At 44.2% G+C, this 16,685-nt stretch overlaps 1 protein-coding gene across 1 annotated transcript in view; it reads right to left on the bottom strand.

The window, feature by feature from the left end:
- The window catches only part of kdm5bb (lysine demethylase 5Bb), a gene marked incomplete at its 5' end in the record, with an annotated part of 17,901 nt that extends 1,709 nt beyond the window's left edge, over nucleotides 1-16,192 (bottom strand). The window contains 27 exons of the mRNA XM_080014853.1: nucleotides 1-107; nucleotides 205-398; nucleotides 485-569; nucleotides 1,120-1,605; nucleotides 2,087-2,248; nucleotides 2,344-2,523; nucleotides 2,608-2,746; nucleotides 3,665-4,020; nucleotides 4,545-4,662; nucleotides 4,809-4,959; nucleotides 5,077-5,201; nucleotides 5,331-5,512; nucleotides 8,352-8,546; nucleotides 8,646-8,765; nucleotides 8,869-9,031; nucleotides 9,127-9,308; nucleotides 9,458-9,616; nucleotides 9,713-9,832; nucleotides 10,017-10,175; nucleotides 10,371-10,492; nucleotides 10,686-10,779; nucleotides 11,532-11,678; nucleotides 12,833-12,889; nucleotides 13,340-13,510; nucleotides 13,657-13,779; nucleotides 14,380-14,457; nucleotides 16,040-16,192. The exon at nucleotides 1-107 is cut by the window's left edge and continues 151 nt beyond it. Of these exons, the coding sequence (XP_079870979.1) occupies nucleotides 1-107; nucleotides 205-398; nucleotides 485-569; nucleotides 1,120-1,605; nucleotides 2,087-2,248; nucleotides 2,344-2,523; nucleotides 2,608-2,746; nucleotides 3,665-4,020; nucleotides 4,545-4,662; nucleotides 4,809-4,959; nucleotides 5,077-5,201; nucleotides 5,331-5,512; nucleotides 8,352-8,546; nucleotides 8,646-8,765; nucleotides 8,869-9,031; nucleotides 9,127-9,308; nucleotides 9,458-9,616; nucleotides 9,713-9,832; nucleotides 10,017-10,175; nucleotides 10,371-10,492; nucleotides 10,686-10,779; nucleotides 11,532-11,678; nucleotides 12,833-12,889; nucleotides 13,340-13,510; nucleotides 13,657-13,779; nucleotides 14,380-14,457; nucleotides 16,040-16,192 (4,328 nt within the window). The remainder of the gene's footprint in view (nucleotides 108-204; nucleotides 399-484; nucleotides 570-1,119; nucleotides 1,606-2,086; nucleotides 2,249-2,343; nucleotides 2,524-2,607; nucleotides 2,747-3,664; nucleotides 4,021-4,544; nucleotides 4,663-4,808; nucleotides 4,960-5,076; nucleotides 5,202-5,330; nucleotides 5,513-8,351; nucleotides 8,547-8,645; nucleotides 8,766-8,868; nucleotides 9,032-9,126; nucleotides 9,309-9,457; nucleotides 9,617-9,712; nucleotides 9,833-10,016; nucleotides 10,176-10,370; nucleotides 10,493-10,685; nucleotides 10,780-11,531; nucleotides 11,679-12,832; nucleotides 12,890-13,339; nucleotides 13,511-13,656; nucleotides 13,780-14,379; nucleotides 14,458-16,039) is intronic.
- Between the last annotated feature and the right edge of the window lie 493 nt (nucleotides 16,193-16,685).

Here is a 16,685-nt window from a genome sequence, read left to right as displayed (position 1 = left end):
TTGTGGCACGGCTTTTTGACCTTCCCCCTACGCACTGTCCGCAGGCTCTCCCTCCCCAGGTGCCGCTTGGCTTTCTTTTCCGTCCCGCTCAGGACCTCCTTCGTGTCCTGAAAATGTTGATGGAAAAAATCTCTTAGATCCTAAAACAAGGAAATCAGTTGCCTGTTAAAAGCAGATTATTATTATTATTATTTATTTGTTCACCGTCGTTCCCTGAATGTCGAACTGAATGTGTTTGTCACAGGCGGTGGAGTCGTCCTGCGGGGGCGACAAGCAGCCGTCGCTGCTCTGGGTTTGCAGCTGGTGCAGCAGAATGTGGTGCAGCTCCTCGGTCTCCGGCAGCGACACCTGCAGCAGGAGGCCCTCCACCATGAGCTCCTCCAGCTCCCCACTCAGACCTGACACGCACGTGAAGAAGAAACTCAAAGTCACTTAACGTCGACACACCAAGCAGGTGTGTGGTTTGGAAGGAATTGGCACTGACCCTCCAGGGGGATGCATCTCTGCTCGGTGTAGAAGAAGGTCTGAGCGTGGCTTGTTCTGTTCCACTCAGGAGTCAAGTACGGAGCCTAAAATCGATACACGACTTTTGTTATCCACGTCACCCATTTTATTTTTAAATTTTATATTTATAATTCTGTCGTTTTGTTTCTAGAGACGTCACCATTATTGCATAATCGCCAGAAGGCAAATAATTAAACTGATGGTGAGCATTTAATAAAACTGTTGGATTGCAAAATCATTCGCTTCCATTACGATTTCAGGGGAATTATGAGCAAATGTTAGAAAATTCCTCAACAAATAAAATGTGAATTGGATGCGCTTCAGTTGGCTTAGTATGTAAATTGATTTTCTAGCTGAATGAATGTTTCGATATCCAAATACAATAAATGGCAGTTTTGTGCAAGGTGGATCTGTATCATTACACTATTATAGGCTTGTACTAGGATAGCAGCATGAAATAAACAAAAAAAGACAATCAAATTTGTTCACTGCCATTATTCCTATGACAAGGAATCACCAAATATTGGTGATTCCTGATAAATGCAACGATTATGGCAGCCCACATAATTTATCAATTTTGGTACAAAAACTGACACAATTGATGTGATGAGCGACCTGTGTGTTATTGTCGGCCGTGGTTCCCCCCGACACCCAGCGGGTTAGAGTGGGTGGGGTTCCGGGTCTTTCCTGCTCCTCTGGAAGGCGGCACGAGTCTGAGATGTGCCGCGCGCGCTGCTGCCATGTGACCGCCCGCTCCACCAGGAAGCACAGCGCGTCGCCCTCGGGGAGGCGGACCTGCGTGCGCTGCAGCGACGCCAGCAGAGACAGGACTTTGTTGAGGGGCGGCTTCTCGGATCGCCGGCAGAGCGGGCAGAGCCAGGGCTGGGCTGTCTGGGCGTCGGACAGGTTCCGGACGCACACGCTGTGGAAGGCTTCCCTGCACAGCTCGCACTGCAGCATCGCGCCCATCGGCGCCTCATGGCAGGTGCACACCTTCAGGTCCACGCAGTCGGCGGTGGGGAGGAGCTTGGACTCATTCACTGCCCTTTGAGTGGAGAGTGCCTCCATCTCCCGAAGACGCAGCTCCTCCAGAAGGGCCATCTGGTGAAGAAGTCGTTGCCGTTTAGCTGATTTTAAATCGGAAGCATTTTCCATTATTGATAAGGACAGAGTGTACTGCGGGAACCGCTTAGGCAGGGGCTAAACTACAGGCCCGGGGGCCACATCTGGCCCACAAGACAATTTAATGCAATTTACTACATATTGACAATAATACATAGTTCTTAAATTTGGCCCGCAAATTCATTTTTAAATCACATTACTTAATCATTGCATGTAAATTTACTGCATGTTTTCAGGATATAAAATGGAATAAGATAAAAAAAAAACACGTTTATACATATAACGTGTTATTGTACTTTGAACAGACGTATTATTATTATTATCATTATTAGGCAATTCACTAATGAGCCACACAAAACAAAGAAGACAACCTGGCCAGTGGCCACCAAGTCATTTTGGTTTGAGAGCCCTGCTCTTAGGTCTGTATGTGCGCTGTGGATGGCAAAGTGAGCAGACTTACAGCAGAGATGGAATCCTCGGCCTCGGAGAGAGCTTTCTCAACGTCACCCAGTGTGTCGAGCTTCACGGCTTTCTTCTTGCTACACTGTGGTGAGTCCTTCACCTTCTTGGACTTCCTCTTCGGAGAACCTACATTTCCAATCTCACATCTGGGACAAAGGACCTGCAGAGAGAAATAAAGCAGATACAGAAGTCCATTAAAGACATCACACGTCAGACATCAGTCAAGTCCTGGGGATGATGTTTTTTTCCATTTACCTCCAGCAGGGTGAAGCTGGAATCTTTCATGAGAAAGGTTCCAGCTGCAGACTCCTTCCATTCCTGCACCTCCGCCAACAGGGTCTCCAGCCGCTCCAAAGGCTCCAGGTGGATCTGGATGGCCTGTCCTCGCAGTACCGTGTCCGACAGGACGTCCACGCCGGGTGTATCACCTCCGCCCTGAAGACCGTTGGGTTAAGAGTTAGAACGCTTTGGCCGCAAATATCCCACGCACAGTGTCTGAGGCCGAAGGTGTGTCCTAACCTGAAGATCCTTGGCTTCCTGGAGCCACTCTCTGGCTTTCCTGATGGAGTCTTTCAGCAGCTGACAGTTGGGGAGGTGGGCAGGGATGGCCGACGCCGTCTCAGCAGCAGCACTCAGAGTCTCTATGGTGTGGGGAGGTCTGTGGGAAAGTAGAATAAGAGTTGAGGACAAAGAAGCATTCCCATCGACACCTAGTCGAGCTTGAACTCAAGAAGCAGACTATGGAGAGAAAAAAAAACGAAAACTATTGTTCTATCACATAAAAACAGTGATTAGGTTTCCTTTGGACCTGTGCAAGAATTCCCGTTTACAAGTGACCATTGCTGCACAAAACCGTTCTCCTCTTTGACAAAATATGGTATGTCTGTTTGACCATGCATGCTTATTTGTCGTTTTAAAAGCCGAACCAGAACCATATTGGGTCGTCACAGCGGAGAGTCATCTGCGGGGCAATCACTAGCGTCAGATATTAAGCTGGTCAAACACACTCAGGTTATTAAATCTATTCAATTATCCTAAAGCTGTTTTTTTCATTCTTTTTTTGTTTTAAATTAGATCTCAATCCAGCTTTTCTGCTGTGAACCAAGCATGGCAAAGAAGGAAGAATGATTTCCGCCATCTAGGAAGAGCCGCGAGATACAGATCTGGCTCAAAATATTAGTTATTATCTGTGACATATGGAGGGCACAAATGCATCAGTCAAGAGAGCCATGCCATTCAGCAGCCTGCGGGAAAGCGCTTGTGACGGTGGTTAATTGGAAGTACTGCGCACCGATGAAATGAGGGCAAAACTAGATATGCATGCTCACTTTTTGTTGATCTTGTCGAATATTCTAGCGGCAGCTTTTTGCATTAGCTGTAATTAAAATGAAGCAAAATCAGGGGCAATGACGTAACACTAGACAAAGCAGTTCAACTCAGAGCAAATATTTGGACAAAAGATATGATACAAACGAATCTCCCACTAAACAACACCGTCTGCATTTGGCTGTTGACACACTGAGACCTGTTAAGCACTTTCACCGAATGTCTGGCGACGCCATGTGTGCTTCCTCACCTGGCCTTGAGGAGGCCGCCGGCCTTGTCCTCCCAGTGCTCGGATATGGTGAGCAGCTCCTGCAGGTGGGCCATGGCCTTCTCCACGGAGGGGTGCGGGGCCAAGCCCACGCCCTGGTCGATGAGCCTCCTCATGGCCTCCAGGGTGAGTGAGGCGGGCTGGCCGCTGGCCTCCCGCACTGCCTCCAGCCAGCGCGCCTGCTCCAGCCGCACGCGCAGCTGAGGCAGCTCCGGCAGCTCCACGTCGAAGTCCGAGCTGACGTCCAGCAGGCTCTGGATCTCCATGACACTGGACACCACCTCACACAGGACCTTCTCGCTGTGCTGCTGGAAGTCCTCAATGCGATTCAGGAGATCCTGACAGGGGACGTTAAAAAGCATTCAACTGACACGAAGGCATACAGAACACCAGATACAGATATTATCTTTCAGTTGACTCTTGGGCAGGGCTATTCAACTACATTATGTTGTAGCCAGATTTTCAACTTTAAACTTGATTTTCAACAGCTCAGGGTTCAGGATTTTTTAAATGAACTGTAACAGTTTAGCTACACTTGCCAATACAATGACAAGAAAATGGAACTAACACCCAACACCTTTGGGTTTAACTCTGTCATATTGTTTTAGGCATGTGTGCCTTTTTACTTTATTACTTTCAGCCATGAGGTATTTCTCACGTTAACCTAAATATGACCAAGTAACATTTTGTAACTTTGCAAATTTATCAATATATGATTTCCAACTTGGTGGTGGGTTTTTTTTTTTTCTAAAATCCATCTTATTCAAATGGCGAGTCTACATTGATGTGCAGGCCACATTTGGCCCAAGGGCCACAAGTTGAATAGCCCCGTTATAAGCCATGTGCCTCAGCCGCAGACTACCTTCAACAGGGGAGCTTGAGTCAGACTGCAGGGAAGGTTATAAAGCTGCCTCACGAATGACCTCAGCTCCTCTACGGTCAGCTGGCACTGCGACTTCCCACCGCCACACATCCTGAACCTGCGAGAGCGAGAAGCGACAGCTTGGTGAAACAAATTGACAAACCGCCCGACAAGGTCTATTATTCTACTATCTTTTTTTTTTTCCCTTTGATACAATGGACACCCGCAGACACATCAAAGGAGACAGCTTGCGTAACACAGTACCTGGTCTGTCGCTTGCCGTTCAATAGCTGCTGTGCCACCGATGAGCACTTCTCTGCGTCCTGGGTGACCAGACGAAGCTGTCGCAGGAGGTCGTTGTCAGGGAAACTTTGGGAGTCCGACTCGTTGATAAGGGAGCGGAAGACTGCCAGGCCTGAGGGGACGACACAGAGCCCGTCACAAGGGGACGTCTGGACCCACTATATCGAACACTCAAATAAGAGAAATCATATCGGTACTGAGCATACAGCGGCACGCTTTGTTTTCTTACATTTCTTCTTCTCCAGTTTAGCTTCGAGTGTTAGTGCCACGCGAGAGGCCCATTGGTCGTACGGCTCAGCACGCTGCTGCACAGCATTGATCATGGGAAAGAGGTCGTCCAGTGTAAATCTGTAACTACACAAGCGGGAGAGAGGCATTTATAAGCACATCTCGGTGATGTCATCACACCAGGAAGACTAACATGGGACACGCTAGCGGTATGTTTTACAACACCAGACACTAGCTACTTTCGGTTTCACCTACTTCAGTGTGTAGTTGGAGATGGGGCAGGAGCAGAGGTCCTTGATGTGGTGCAGACAGACCAGCACCCCGGGGCTGCAGGGACATGTGATGGCCGACAGGTAACAGGTGGTCCTGCACTTGGCACACTGCCGCTCGTCGTCCTGGAGGTGATCGTATTTTGCCTCCTTGCAATCCAACACTCCCTGAGGGAGCAAGACGGCGACAGCAGGATTACCAACACAGGCATTCACCGTAATTTCTCAAAATTAGGGATGGGCCGGTTGTTTCATAATCAAGCGATTGCCAGTCATCGACATACATGCAAAAAAAAAAGACAATTGCCAGTTGTTAATGTTTTTTCTAAAATGTCTACCTTCCATATATATATACACACACACACACACACACACACACACACACACACACACACACACACACACACACACACACACACACACACACACACACACACACACACACACACACACACACACACACACACACACACACACACAATCCCTCTCAAACAAAGCCGAAAATACTTCTCCCTGAAACAATCTGTCTCTGAAATTGACCGTGCTCCTCCCAGATCTGGGAGGGGATTGGGCAACATTGCAAAGCAACCATTGTTTTTAATTTCCCTTTTGCAGTAGACTATGTTATAATAATAATAATAATAATAAAAATAATAATAACAATAATAATTCAAACAACAACTAGGCTACTTCTACTACTACTACTAGTATTAGTAATAATAATGCATTCAAACGGGTTTTTAGCACCACTGGAAACATAGTTACATCCCCCTGCTCGTGCCTCAAACGTAGAAGGTGAACATGCTTGTCTTCTTGGCACGGAAACCTTGACAAAGTCAACTGAAAATCGAACAGGTCACACATTTTCCTTTGTTGATTCCTTGTTTGTTCATTTAACAGGGACAAGTAGAATAAATGGCGACTGTCCCAGAAAAGCGCAAAAATCCCTTCGATTTGATTTCCTTTTATTATTTAACACTACTGTACTTAAATGTTATATTGTTTCACATTCAATATCTGAGAATGTTAAGAAAGGCCATCTAATTTTATTTGACTTAACTCAACCGTCGCAGTCTAAAAGACCTGGACAGGTAATGCAAGTCTGTTTTATTTTGTTTTAACATAGCCCACTTTGTTTAGCACTGTAAAAATATTTTTTTGGATTTATTCCAAAACATGTTAAATCTTTGTTCTGTTTAAAGAACTAAGTGTTGGTAATTATATTAAACTTATAAACGAAAAAGGAAGCATAACCCCACCAAGACGAGATGAAAATGCCAATCGATTTGATTATTGGGTGACGATCGATTTGCAGCAAAAATCTCATGACCAGCCCAACACTACTCAAAATGTATTATTTATTATTATGTATTGTGGAGACACATTACAATTTCACTTTGGCCCAAATAATTTCCAAATCTAAGATCACATTTAATCTACAGGTTAACTCCAGCTTTAGAAGTGTAGTGACAGAAAACATAAGCCCTCCCTTCATTGGTGTAGATGACATTGAGCAGCCTCAAGACTTTTTAAATAATCTAAAATGTTTACCCATTCTAATTTGTCTGATCCCTCTCTAAATACTGTATCTTTTGTGCTTGCATGGCATCAGAAAACACTAACCAGACACAGCCAGACAAAGAAACAAAGCGCCTCCATGTTCCAGGATGACGTCTGGAACATAATTGCCCGTAACCTTTTGTTTTTGTTTGTTTTTCGTTGAAACACTGCGGTTCTTTGAGATTAACACACACACACACACACACACACACACACACACACACACACACACACACACACACACACACACACACACACACACACACACACACACACACACACACACACACACACACACACACACACACACACACACACGATCAGCAATTACGTGGTCGAAAAACTGTTTTAGATACTGGGTTTGATAACGTCAGAAACGTACTAACTAACTCTAATGCAGAATCACTTGTCTGATAATATTTATATCCAACCATTTTTTTGTTCAAAATTAGTCAACATTTTTGGGTTGATATTAAGACTTGTCTTTTTAGGCTTAAAATATATATATATAATATATATCCCTACATCTGGTCTCTACACTGCTGAAATGTGTAGAGACCAGATGTAGGGATGGACTGACACCACAGTTATACAGGTCCAGAATCCAGCATTGGCAAGAGACCACAAGTACCAATCCCATTAATTACTTTTACGTAACAGTCTTAACAGGCTAACTGCCCACCACGTGCCAGAGTCCAAAGGTAAATTTAGAATTGTCAATTTGGAGTTTGCCGAGTTGCATTCAACTTCTGAGCATTTCTGGTGGTCATCCATATCATCCATCAATCTCATGAAACCACCATAAAACATGTCTGAAATGAATTGATACACATATTCAGAGAATTTGAAATTATTCATTTAAATATGAAAGTACATAACACCTACTATATGGCTCACTTAGTTGTTTTTAAGTATTATATTATTTAAATATTTTTTTCTGTGCTTCTCTTCTCAAAAAGTTAATTATTGTAACAATTAAAGATGGCGGTTACAGTATTGAATGCACTTTAGCTTAGCTTAGCGTAAAATGGCGGAACACACTACAGTGCAAAAATGGATACTCCATCACTACATTCCTTCATTACTCTTTCTATTGTCATATTTAAAATTAATTAAAAAAAAATATATATATATATTTTAAAAATATAAGATAGTGCGCTATTACTGCTGTAGGGGTCCATTACTGTAACAATTTGTACTGTAACAATACTGTAATTGGTTCTTTGATTATTTAGTAGGTGTTGCGTATTTTAATATTTTGATGAATTATTTCACATTCTCCGAGAATATGTGTATCAATTCATTTTGGACATGTTATATGGTGGTTCATGAGAATGACCTATTCAGTATCTCTAGTTTATGTGCGGCGGCGAAATGTGACTTGGCTGCTTTAACCACACTCAAAGGACAGAACTGTGTCACGGTATTGCATGAAAACCACTCTCACCATCTTCTTGACTTTCTCCCTCAGCAGCTTCTCCTCCCGGATCATGAGGCCCATGTCTTTGTAGACGGCGGACGCCAGGACCACGTCCAGTGTGGCCGCTTTGGAGGCCATGTTGCAGACCATCTCGTCGTGGGAGAAGACGTTGTATCGATGCAGCAGACGATAGTGGTCCACGCACTGCCTGCCGAGAGGCATCTGGGAAGGTGGAGTGCGGAACATCGGTTTGAAAGTCAAACGCAGATTCAAACTAACACCTACTCAAAAATAAAACAAGGAGGAGGAACGATAACCCACCCAGTCCACAGTGCAGAAGTTGACGGCCTCAGCGAAGTTGAAGCCCTGGTTGAAGCCGCTGTGGTAAGCTCTGGGGAAGGTGACTACAAACTCCCCGGCGCACTGGTTTGTCCTATAAATCTAGGAAGGGTGAGGTGAAAAAACGTTATTTGTCAAGTCACCTTGTGTCAAGAGAGGCGAGAAGAGATGAAGAGTGCAGTTGTGTTGTGTTGTAGCGGCGTACCGGCACTCCGTATGACATGAGTGTGTTGGGGTTCATGATGGTGACCAGCTGGTGGAGGAGGTCGGGCTGGGACTCAAACAGTTCCGGGGCCAGTTTCCTCATCACCTCCTCCAGCTGCTCGGCGGCAAAACCGGGAGCCCCGTACCAGGTTTTGGGCTCTCCCCTTGTAATGACAGAAAAGAGCTTCCGTTTAAACTTAACGCTTCCAACCTGAGGTGACAGGATCATGGGGAAAGTACTTTCTTTCGGCGAGCTTACCAGTGCAGGTAGTTGATGGAGTAGCTCCAGTGGTCCTCGATGTGCCAGCAGAAGGAGGAGAAGCACATGCCCACGTAGAGCCACGGCAGCGTCATCCCACAGATGTCGGCAGTAATGTGAGTGAGCACAGAAGGGTCCATCATAGCCATGTTGTTGAGGTTCCAGCCGCATTTGAGGTATTTCTATCCAACAGATGGAAACTCTTTGTTATAGACAGATTTTTTTTATCAATCCCCAAGGGAGAAAGGCTTGGGGGGGGGGGGGGGGGGGACACAATTAATAAAGTGGTTGAATCTTTCATCAGAATGAAGACTCTGCGTGTATAAATGACCTCGTCCGCCGGGGAGACCTTAAATCTCCCGTTCCGGATGGGGAAGCCGCTCCCGAACTCCTTGGAGGCGATGTCGGCTCCATATTCCACGGTGACGTCCTCCTCGATGGCTCCCACCAGGCGCCAGAACTCCTTCTCCACCAGCTCTGTGGGAACCATCTGTGAGGAATAAAACCAAAAGCATTCAGCAACATAATTCTTGCATTAACAAGAGGCTGAAAAACCTTTGAAGGCTTTCGAACCTTTCCTACTTACATGAACTGGCATGTTGAAGTAATCTGACTTGAATGCGTCAGCCATTTGCCCAAACGCACGCAGAGAGTAGTCTCTGAATGCTTGTTCGAAGCCGAACGCCTCCTGAGGTTTGCTGCATTCCTGCTCGGAATAATAAGCAAAACAAATCAGGATCATTGGTGGGCCAACGGCTGCATCGATCATCACCGCTTCCCCCCTTCGCAACGTCTGTACGTCAACATAATGTTCAAATAGCTTATCATCTATTGCGCTGAGAAAGAGTGAGTGCAGGACAAGTAAACAAGACTTAGCATCAGATTCTAACCTGAGCCAGACATTTGGGACATCTCCAGTCTCCCTTGGGGACGTCTTGGAGTGGGGGGATGAGGCAGAAGGTGTGGTAACTGTCATCGCAACCGTCACACAGCAAGAGGCGCTCTTCGTCCGCCCCGCTGGCGCACACCAGACACACCACCAGGTCCACCTGTGGAGAGGAGAGCATGAGTCAGGAGAGCATGAGTCAGCCGGTCCCTTGGATCCAAATAGAGAAAAAAATCAAAAATAAAAAAAAAATCGCTGTGCATGTTTGAATGTGCTTTACAAAAGGCCAACAGTCAAATGCTATCCAGTCATGCACTGGAGACTTCTCCCAAAGTGTCTCTAAGATGCTTCTACTCACCGGGCTCGGAGGAACTGGAGGAATGGGAGGTTTCTTGTATCGCGACTTGTTTTTCTCAGCTTCAACCACGGGTTCTTTCAGCTCCACTGGTTCTTGTTTGATGGCAATTGGAATCTCTTTCTCTGCAAGGAGCAGCAGGGATTACGAATGGGAAAATGGATATTTCCATTGACACATAGTGAGTGAGAAAATGCAGTCTAAGCATTAGCTTCCTGATACAGGAAGAGATAAAAAACAAACAGAAAAAAAACCTTTTCTTTTAATGATAGGTGGGACTTGCTCACATGGGACTCAAAGTTGTGTAACATGTCTTACCAGGTTCCGCCTTGGCAACAAAAGAACCCATCCTCCTCCTCAGGTTAGGCCTGTTCTCGCACGATTCGCCTGGTTCAAGCTTCACATAGACAGCCTAAAGAGGAGACACACAATCAATGGTGGTGTGGGTTAGACACGAAGTATGAAACCAAAGCATGTGGTAAAAAATAAGCAACTGAATAAAACGACTGTGTACCAAGTTGTCATTTTAAGAAAAGAGTTTGGAAATCGGATCGGTTTCTTTTTGCGTCTGACAGGAGATTTGAACATGGACATGTTTAAAACTAAGGGAAATCATTCGGTGGTTTATGTTCTATCAACCATGTGACAGTTAAAATGAACAAAATATTAAAAACTTAAACTGACTGCATTAAAAGTCACTGTTAGTCTTTATAAAGTCAAGTTCACTTGGAAATGAGATGTCAATAACAGAATAAGGTTATGGAAGGAGTTTATTTGCATTGAAGCATTTTTCTTGCTCTTATTCTTCACTTTTCTTTTTACAATCTCTTGTACCGTTACTGACATGGCAACTTCTACAACATTTTTAAAAATTGCATTTCAAACCTTTGATTAAATAACGTTATTTTTTCAGCATTCTAGATTGGCAGAAAAAGGCTTAAGTTGGGCCGGTAGATGTATTCATGGGGCCAAACACTAACTTACTGGCCCAATCGGGATGGTACAAAAAAATCCTTAGAGGTTGAAGGCAGTACTTACTTATCTCCCTTTTAATCAAAATATTGGTTCGTTTTCTTTTTCAAAGGGTTTCTTTCAATGAATGTGTTGGTTGTCTGCACACCAAATATATGTGTGTTTGTGGTTATCCCTTTGCACTACACTAACCTCGGATTTCATGCGCTTGGCTCTGCGGGCGTTGGGGCAGGCTTCACACTGCTGGGGTGGTCTGTGGACGGGGTCGTGTGGCTCGTGGGGCTTGTGCTCTGTACTGTCAATGCTGTCCACTGGGGGTGGGGTTGGTTTCTGGATCTTCTGTAAGGAGTAGGTTGATTTAAGATGACAAATGACGCAATTATTATTATTATTATATTAGTATTACATTTCACTGCATATATGTATGGAAGTATGTATATGTATGTGACAAATAAAAATCTTGAATCTTGAATCTTGAATTAGACTTTTCTAAAATGCAGAGACCACATTTCACCGGTCACCATCCAAAGCATGTGCATGTGTGTATGCATGTGTTGTAGTGAGGATTGAAGATTCTTCTTCTTCTGTAATGTCTTGACTTAAAATGCTTATGTCCGTCACTCCAGAGGACGGTTCGGAAGTGGAATGTTTTGTTTTTTTTAAAGACTTAAGTATTGGCAGAATCCTAATTTCAGAGTCTCACAAAAGCAACTTCAGTGGGTTTACATGTGCAGTGGAAATGGCTTACATGACCAAAGAAATTATTATGTCTATAAACCAGAAGTAATCACACTCTTACTGGTGATCAATAGCTAAATAAATAAGATGTAACAATTTGTTATTTTACTTGCTGAGGACTGGTGGACATATAGAGCTATGCTATACAGAATTTGCAATAATAAGGTTGGTCAACTAAAGAAGAGGTTTAGTCATGTCATCCCAGAGGAAAGGCAACAAAAACATGCTACATGGGAAAGCATAGACAGCGTGGCATCAGTGTAATACAATGCATTAAATATCTGTTAGAGGGGAAAAAGGGTCTTGCAGTTATTTTAATAGCTACATTTCCTGATATGACTTTAAATGCTTGACAATATATAAAAAGAACAAGTTTGCAATAGATTAATTGTTTAATTCATGTATTGATATTCTCACAGAGATCACTGTATATGCATTTCTGTTTTTTCATATTTAAATGTTGGTTGAATTCTGATTAAACAAGAAACATGATAGATAAGATGCCATTGTTGTTTTGCCAAACAACAATAGGCAAGATAGCCATAGGTGAACCGCAGAATCCTTTGTTGCAAATTAAACCTGAAAGGCCTTGGAAAATACCTTTTCATACCCCAAAAAGACACACTATGGTGGATGAATTGAACAAAAACTGCAATAACAACTGCATGATAGTAAAATGTCTTGCACTCATCCCAAAAGCAAGAAATCTGTCAGACATCAGACTTCGAGGCTTCTTAATCATGACACCAGCATACCTTTTCACGTTCAGGATCTGCCTCCAAGCGCATCGGTTGGGAAACTGCATCCGGTACCTGTGGCAGGAGAGCTGGGGTAGTTAAACGATTTAGAGTGACCTGCTCCCGAGGCCACACGGAACCAATCCATCTCCTTAATCAGATCTCTTCAAAGCTTTTTGTAATGAAGGTGCAAATTTGAATTTCAACTTGACCCGACACCAGATAATAAACTGGCAATCAGTGTTATAGTCAATGAATGACTTATGTGATATGAGAAAACAAAGTAAATAATTACTTCTGGCCATTGCTGTTTATCCACATTCAGGACACTTGGCCATCTAATGTTGACCGGCAGTTGAACCCACGCAGCACTAAATTGCAGGTTGTATATTAAATGCAATGTAAAAAAATGCTTCTGTAAGTAGCTATATGGCCAAGCAGTCTTCAAGCAGCAGTTACAGGTAAGACAATTCCTTGAGGGATGTTTTATCAGCACAAGCCCCAGTGACATGTGGACACACTCACCAGGAGGTTTGTTCCATTCTGAAAGAGATTGTAGGGATAGAGGACTTTCTCGTAATGCGCCCGCAGGTGAGAGCCAATGGCCTTGCCTGGGGCAAAGCCCATATGAATCGCAATCTTGGTCCATCGCCTGTCCCGACACACAATATCAAATCCGCCCTCGTCCGCGACCAGCTGGAAGTAAATGATGGCTCAAGGTCAAGCAAGATTCAAGAGGTTACATTAGTGATGTGTGTTCAATAGTGTGTGTTTTTCAGTGTGTGTTCAGTGATGTTAGTAATAATAATGTTTGTTTGTGTTGAAATTCAATAAACATCCACCTTATATAGCTTGTACAAATCCAAAATCTTCCTCTCCACATGAGGAATTTTCAAAGCACATCCCTGCAAATCCCAAAATTTGGCAATTTGGTCCAAGAAGTTAAGTTTGACTCTGGTCTGTGCCTAGAAAAAGAGACAGACATAGACACATACAGTTAAAATCCACACACACACACACACACACACACACACACACACACACACACACACACACACACACACACACACACACACACACACACACACACACACACACTATTCGAGCAAATCACAAAGGTTACAAGCTAACGTGATTTAAAGAGTTTTTGGAGAAAATCCCCAAAAATGTTTTAATTATGATAAAATTATAAAGATGATACACGTTGGATGTTAACATTCCAGGATATGCATTGGTGTGAATGTGGATATATATATATATATATATATATATATATATAGGATATAAACCTATGGAATCTTGAATCTATTTTAATCTTAAATAATTGTTATTCATTGAAGCCAATAAAGGATAAAACGCATATTTTAAACTGAGGATTGTTTGATGTGGGATAATATTATTTCAGGAAAATACAACCGTAATACTCTTTGTACAAAGATTTTGTCTACTATAACAAATAGAGCCTTTTTGGCAATAATATTAAATGAGATTGAACCTTCACTCCAAAATAGGCTCTAGATCTCGGTCAACATACAATAAAATACAGGCACAACTACAGTGCTTACCTCCAGTTCGTTGAGCCTCTGGATCCGAGGAACAAAGTGAAGTTTGTCGACGTCACATGCAAATGGAGGCTGCCACCCCTTAAAAGCCAAAGAAATAACATTTAAGATGTGGCACCGTGAGGTCAGAATGTCCTGAAACCGCACTGATTTGTAATGGATATTATTATGAGCTCCATATTTGCTGTTATAACAAACACGCGGGGCTGTTTAAGTTTTAATTTTCAGCATAACAACATTGAATGCAACCACACCACAAAGCACAGGGACAGTAAATAGTAACACAGTAAATTATTTTCAGCTCAAATCCAATGTCAAATGATGATTGTGTGCCATTATTACACACGGTCCCCTTTTCATAATGGCAATTCTCAATCATGGAATGAGAATTTCCAAGTTCTTGTTATAAGTCAGGAGGCAACATCCCCCACTGACACACAAAATGGCCAGATGGAAGACTCTCCAGTCCTGCTAGCACAAAGCCAACATGGAGGACAACACCCCGACAGGAATCAGACATCAGGAACATTTCACATGGACCATGCTGAAATTACACATTGTGCCATTTCATAAAAATCCACTTGGATAATAAAAGATTCAACACGACTTCGGGTTTCAACTTGGAAAACAACAGTTGACCCAGACGATGATGGATCACACACACTTCGGAGTGGACTGATCCTTGCAGATCAGTATCTACTTATTGGGTCAAATACATTTATTACGTAAAGGGAAATGTCTCGTGTTAAATGTTGGTGCATTGTTGTTGAGATAATTAGCATTAAAAAGAACGCTTAACAGTGGGGGGTAGGGGGGGGGGGGGGCATGATCAGGTTCAACTAAATTCCGAACGGCAGTTTTTGTTTTGTTCAGAAGAATTATTGATTGTGAGTATTGCCATCGCATTTATTAAGTGTTTACATAACAATCCTCCTCGATCGGGCATCCGAACGCCTTCCGCGGAGACAGCTGTGCGTGGACGCCGCGTGCTCGGTGATGACAGGGACATTTTAGACGTAGACACTTCACATTTTTCAAATCACAACTGCAACTGTGCATTGAAAGCAACGGGGGGGTGGTTTCAAACGCTTGATACCGAGAACTGGCATCGTCGATGTCAAGAATTGGCAATGTTGATATCAACAATGCGATTTCTTCATATCAAGAATGTCCGTTTTTGATATCAACAATGTGTTTTATATATATATATAAAATAGCAGATTTACAACTAGTTCGGTCAGAATTGCAACTGGTTCGAAAAAGTGAATAACTGCTCAGACGGCGTGCCATAATAACAGGGTGGAGAGCTACCTGCTAACGCTACATGCTAACGCTAGCTAGCCGGAGTGGCCAGCATCATCACCCTAACCCGGGCTTTGTTGACACCTTGCGAGCCACAACAACGCCACCGCGGTTCCAACACGCCGCCGTCCCCGTGCCGCCTCCGCCGGGTCACATCTCGGCAAAGCAGCCCTCGGCGCGTTATAACGGGGAGCTAGCAGCACAAAGAAGCAGCAGCGCCTCGGATCCGCCATGTTGAATAGTCCCTTTAAATCCCCCATCGCTGCCCGTGCTTGGTCCATCTTCTGCCGCGGTCTACACAGACGCGCCTCGCTATTCGACACCCGTGCGGCGGCGCTTTCGTCGGTGCGCTCGTACTCACCGGAGGCGGGCGGACTTTGCAGATACCCGTTTTCTCGGCGATCGGACGAATCTTGTTGATGAAAGCGAAGGGATCTCCGAATTCTTCCCAGCCGGGCTCGAACACCGGGCACTCCGGAGGCGGCTGGAACTCGTCCGGCCGAGGCTGGGACATCGTTAACGAACCGAGTCGAGAGCTGCGACGATCAGAGCGGTCGCAAAAAGTGTCCGTTCCGCTGTAATGTGCCCTATTCCTGTTCCTTTTTCCCCAACGTCAATGTCGCTCAGCCAACGTCAATACGAGCAGCTTACACACACATACAGACACACATACACACACACACGCGCGCATACACACACGCGCGCGCGCACACACACACACACACACACACATCCACGGATAGTGGAGCGACTGTTCCAAGGCAGTGAGCACGTCCGCTCGAGAAAATAGTCACCAGGATAGTTTCTTGGGGGGGGGATTCATCGGTTGATTAATATTTGCTATTGAAACCGATTCGTCGAAAATAAGCACAGCGGGAGTTTTTGGTCGAAGATTAAGCACGGCGAATATTTTTTCGCGACGTATAATTCACTCCTGCCAGCACCGGGTAGTTTCTTTTGGGGGTAAGATATTCTTATTCCTATGAACCTATTATTGACAAGTCGGT

Source organism: Zeus faber, assembly GCF_960531495.2.
Source record: "Zeus faber genome assembly, chromosome: 15".
Lineage (NCBI taxonomy): Eukaryota > Metazoa > Chordata > Actinopteri > Zeiformes > Zeidae > Zeus > Zeus faber.
This window is presented reverse-complemented; position numbering and strand designations above follow the sequence as displayed.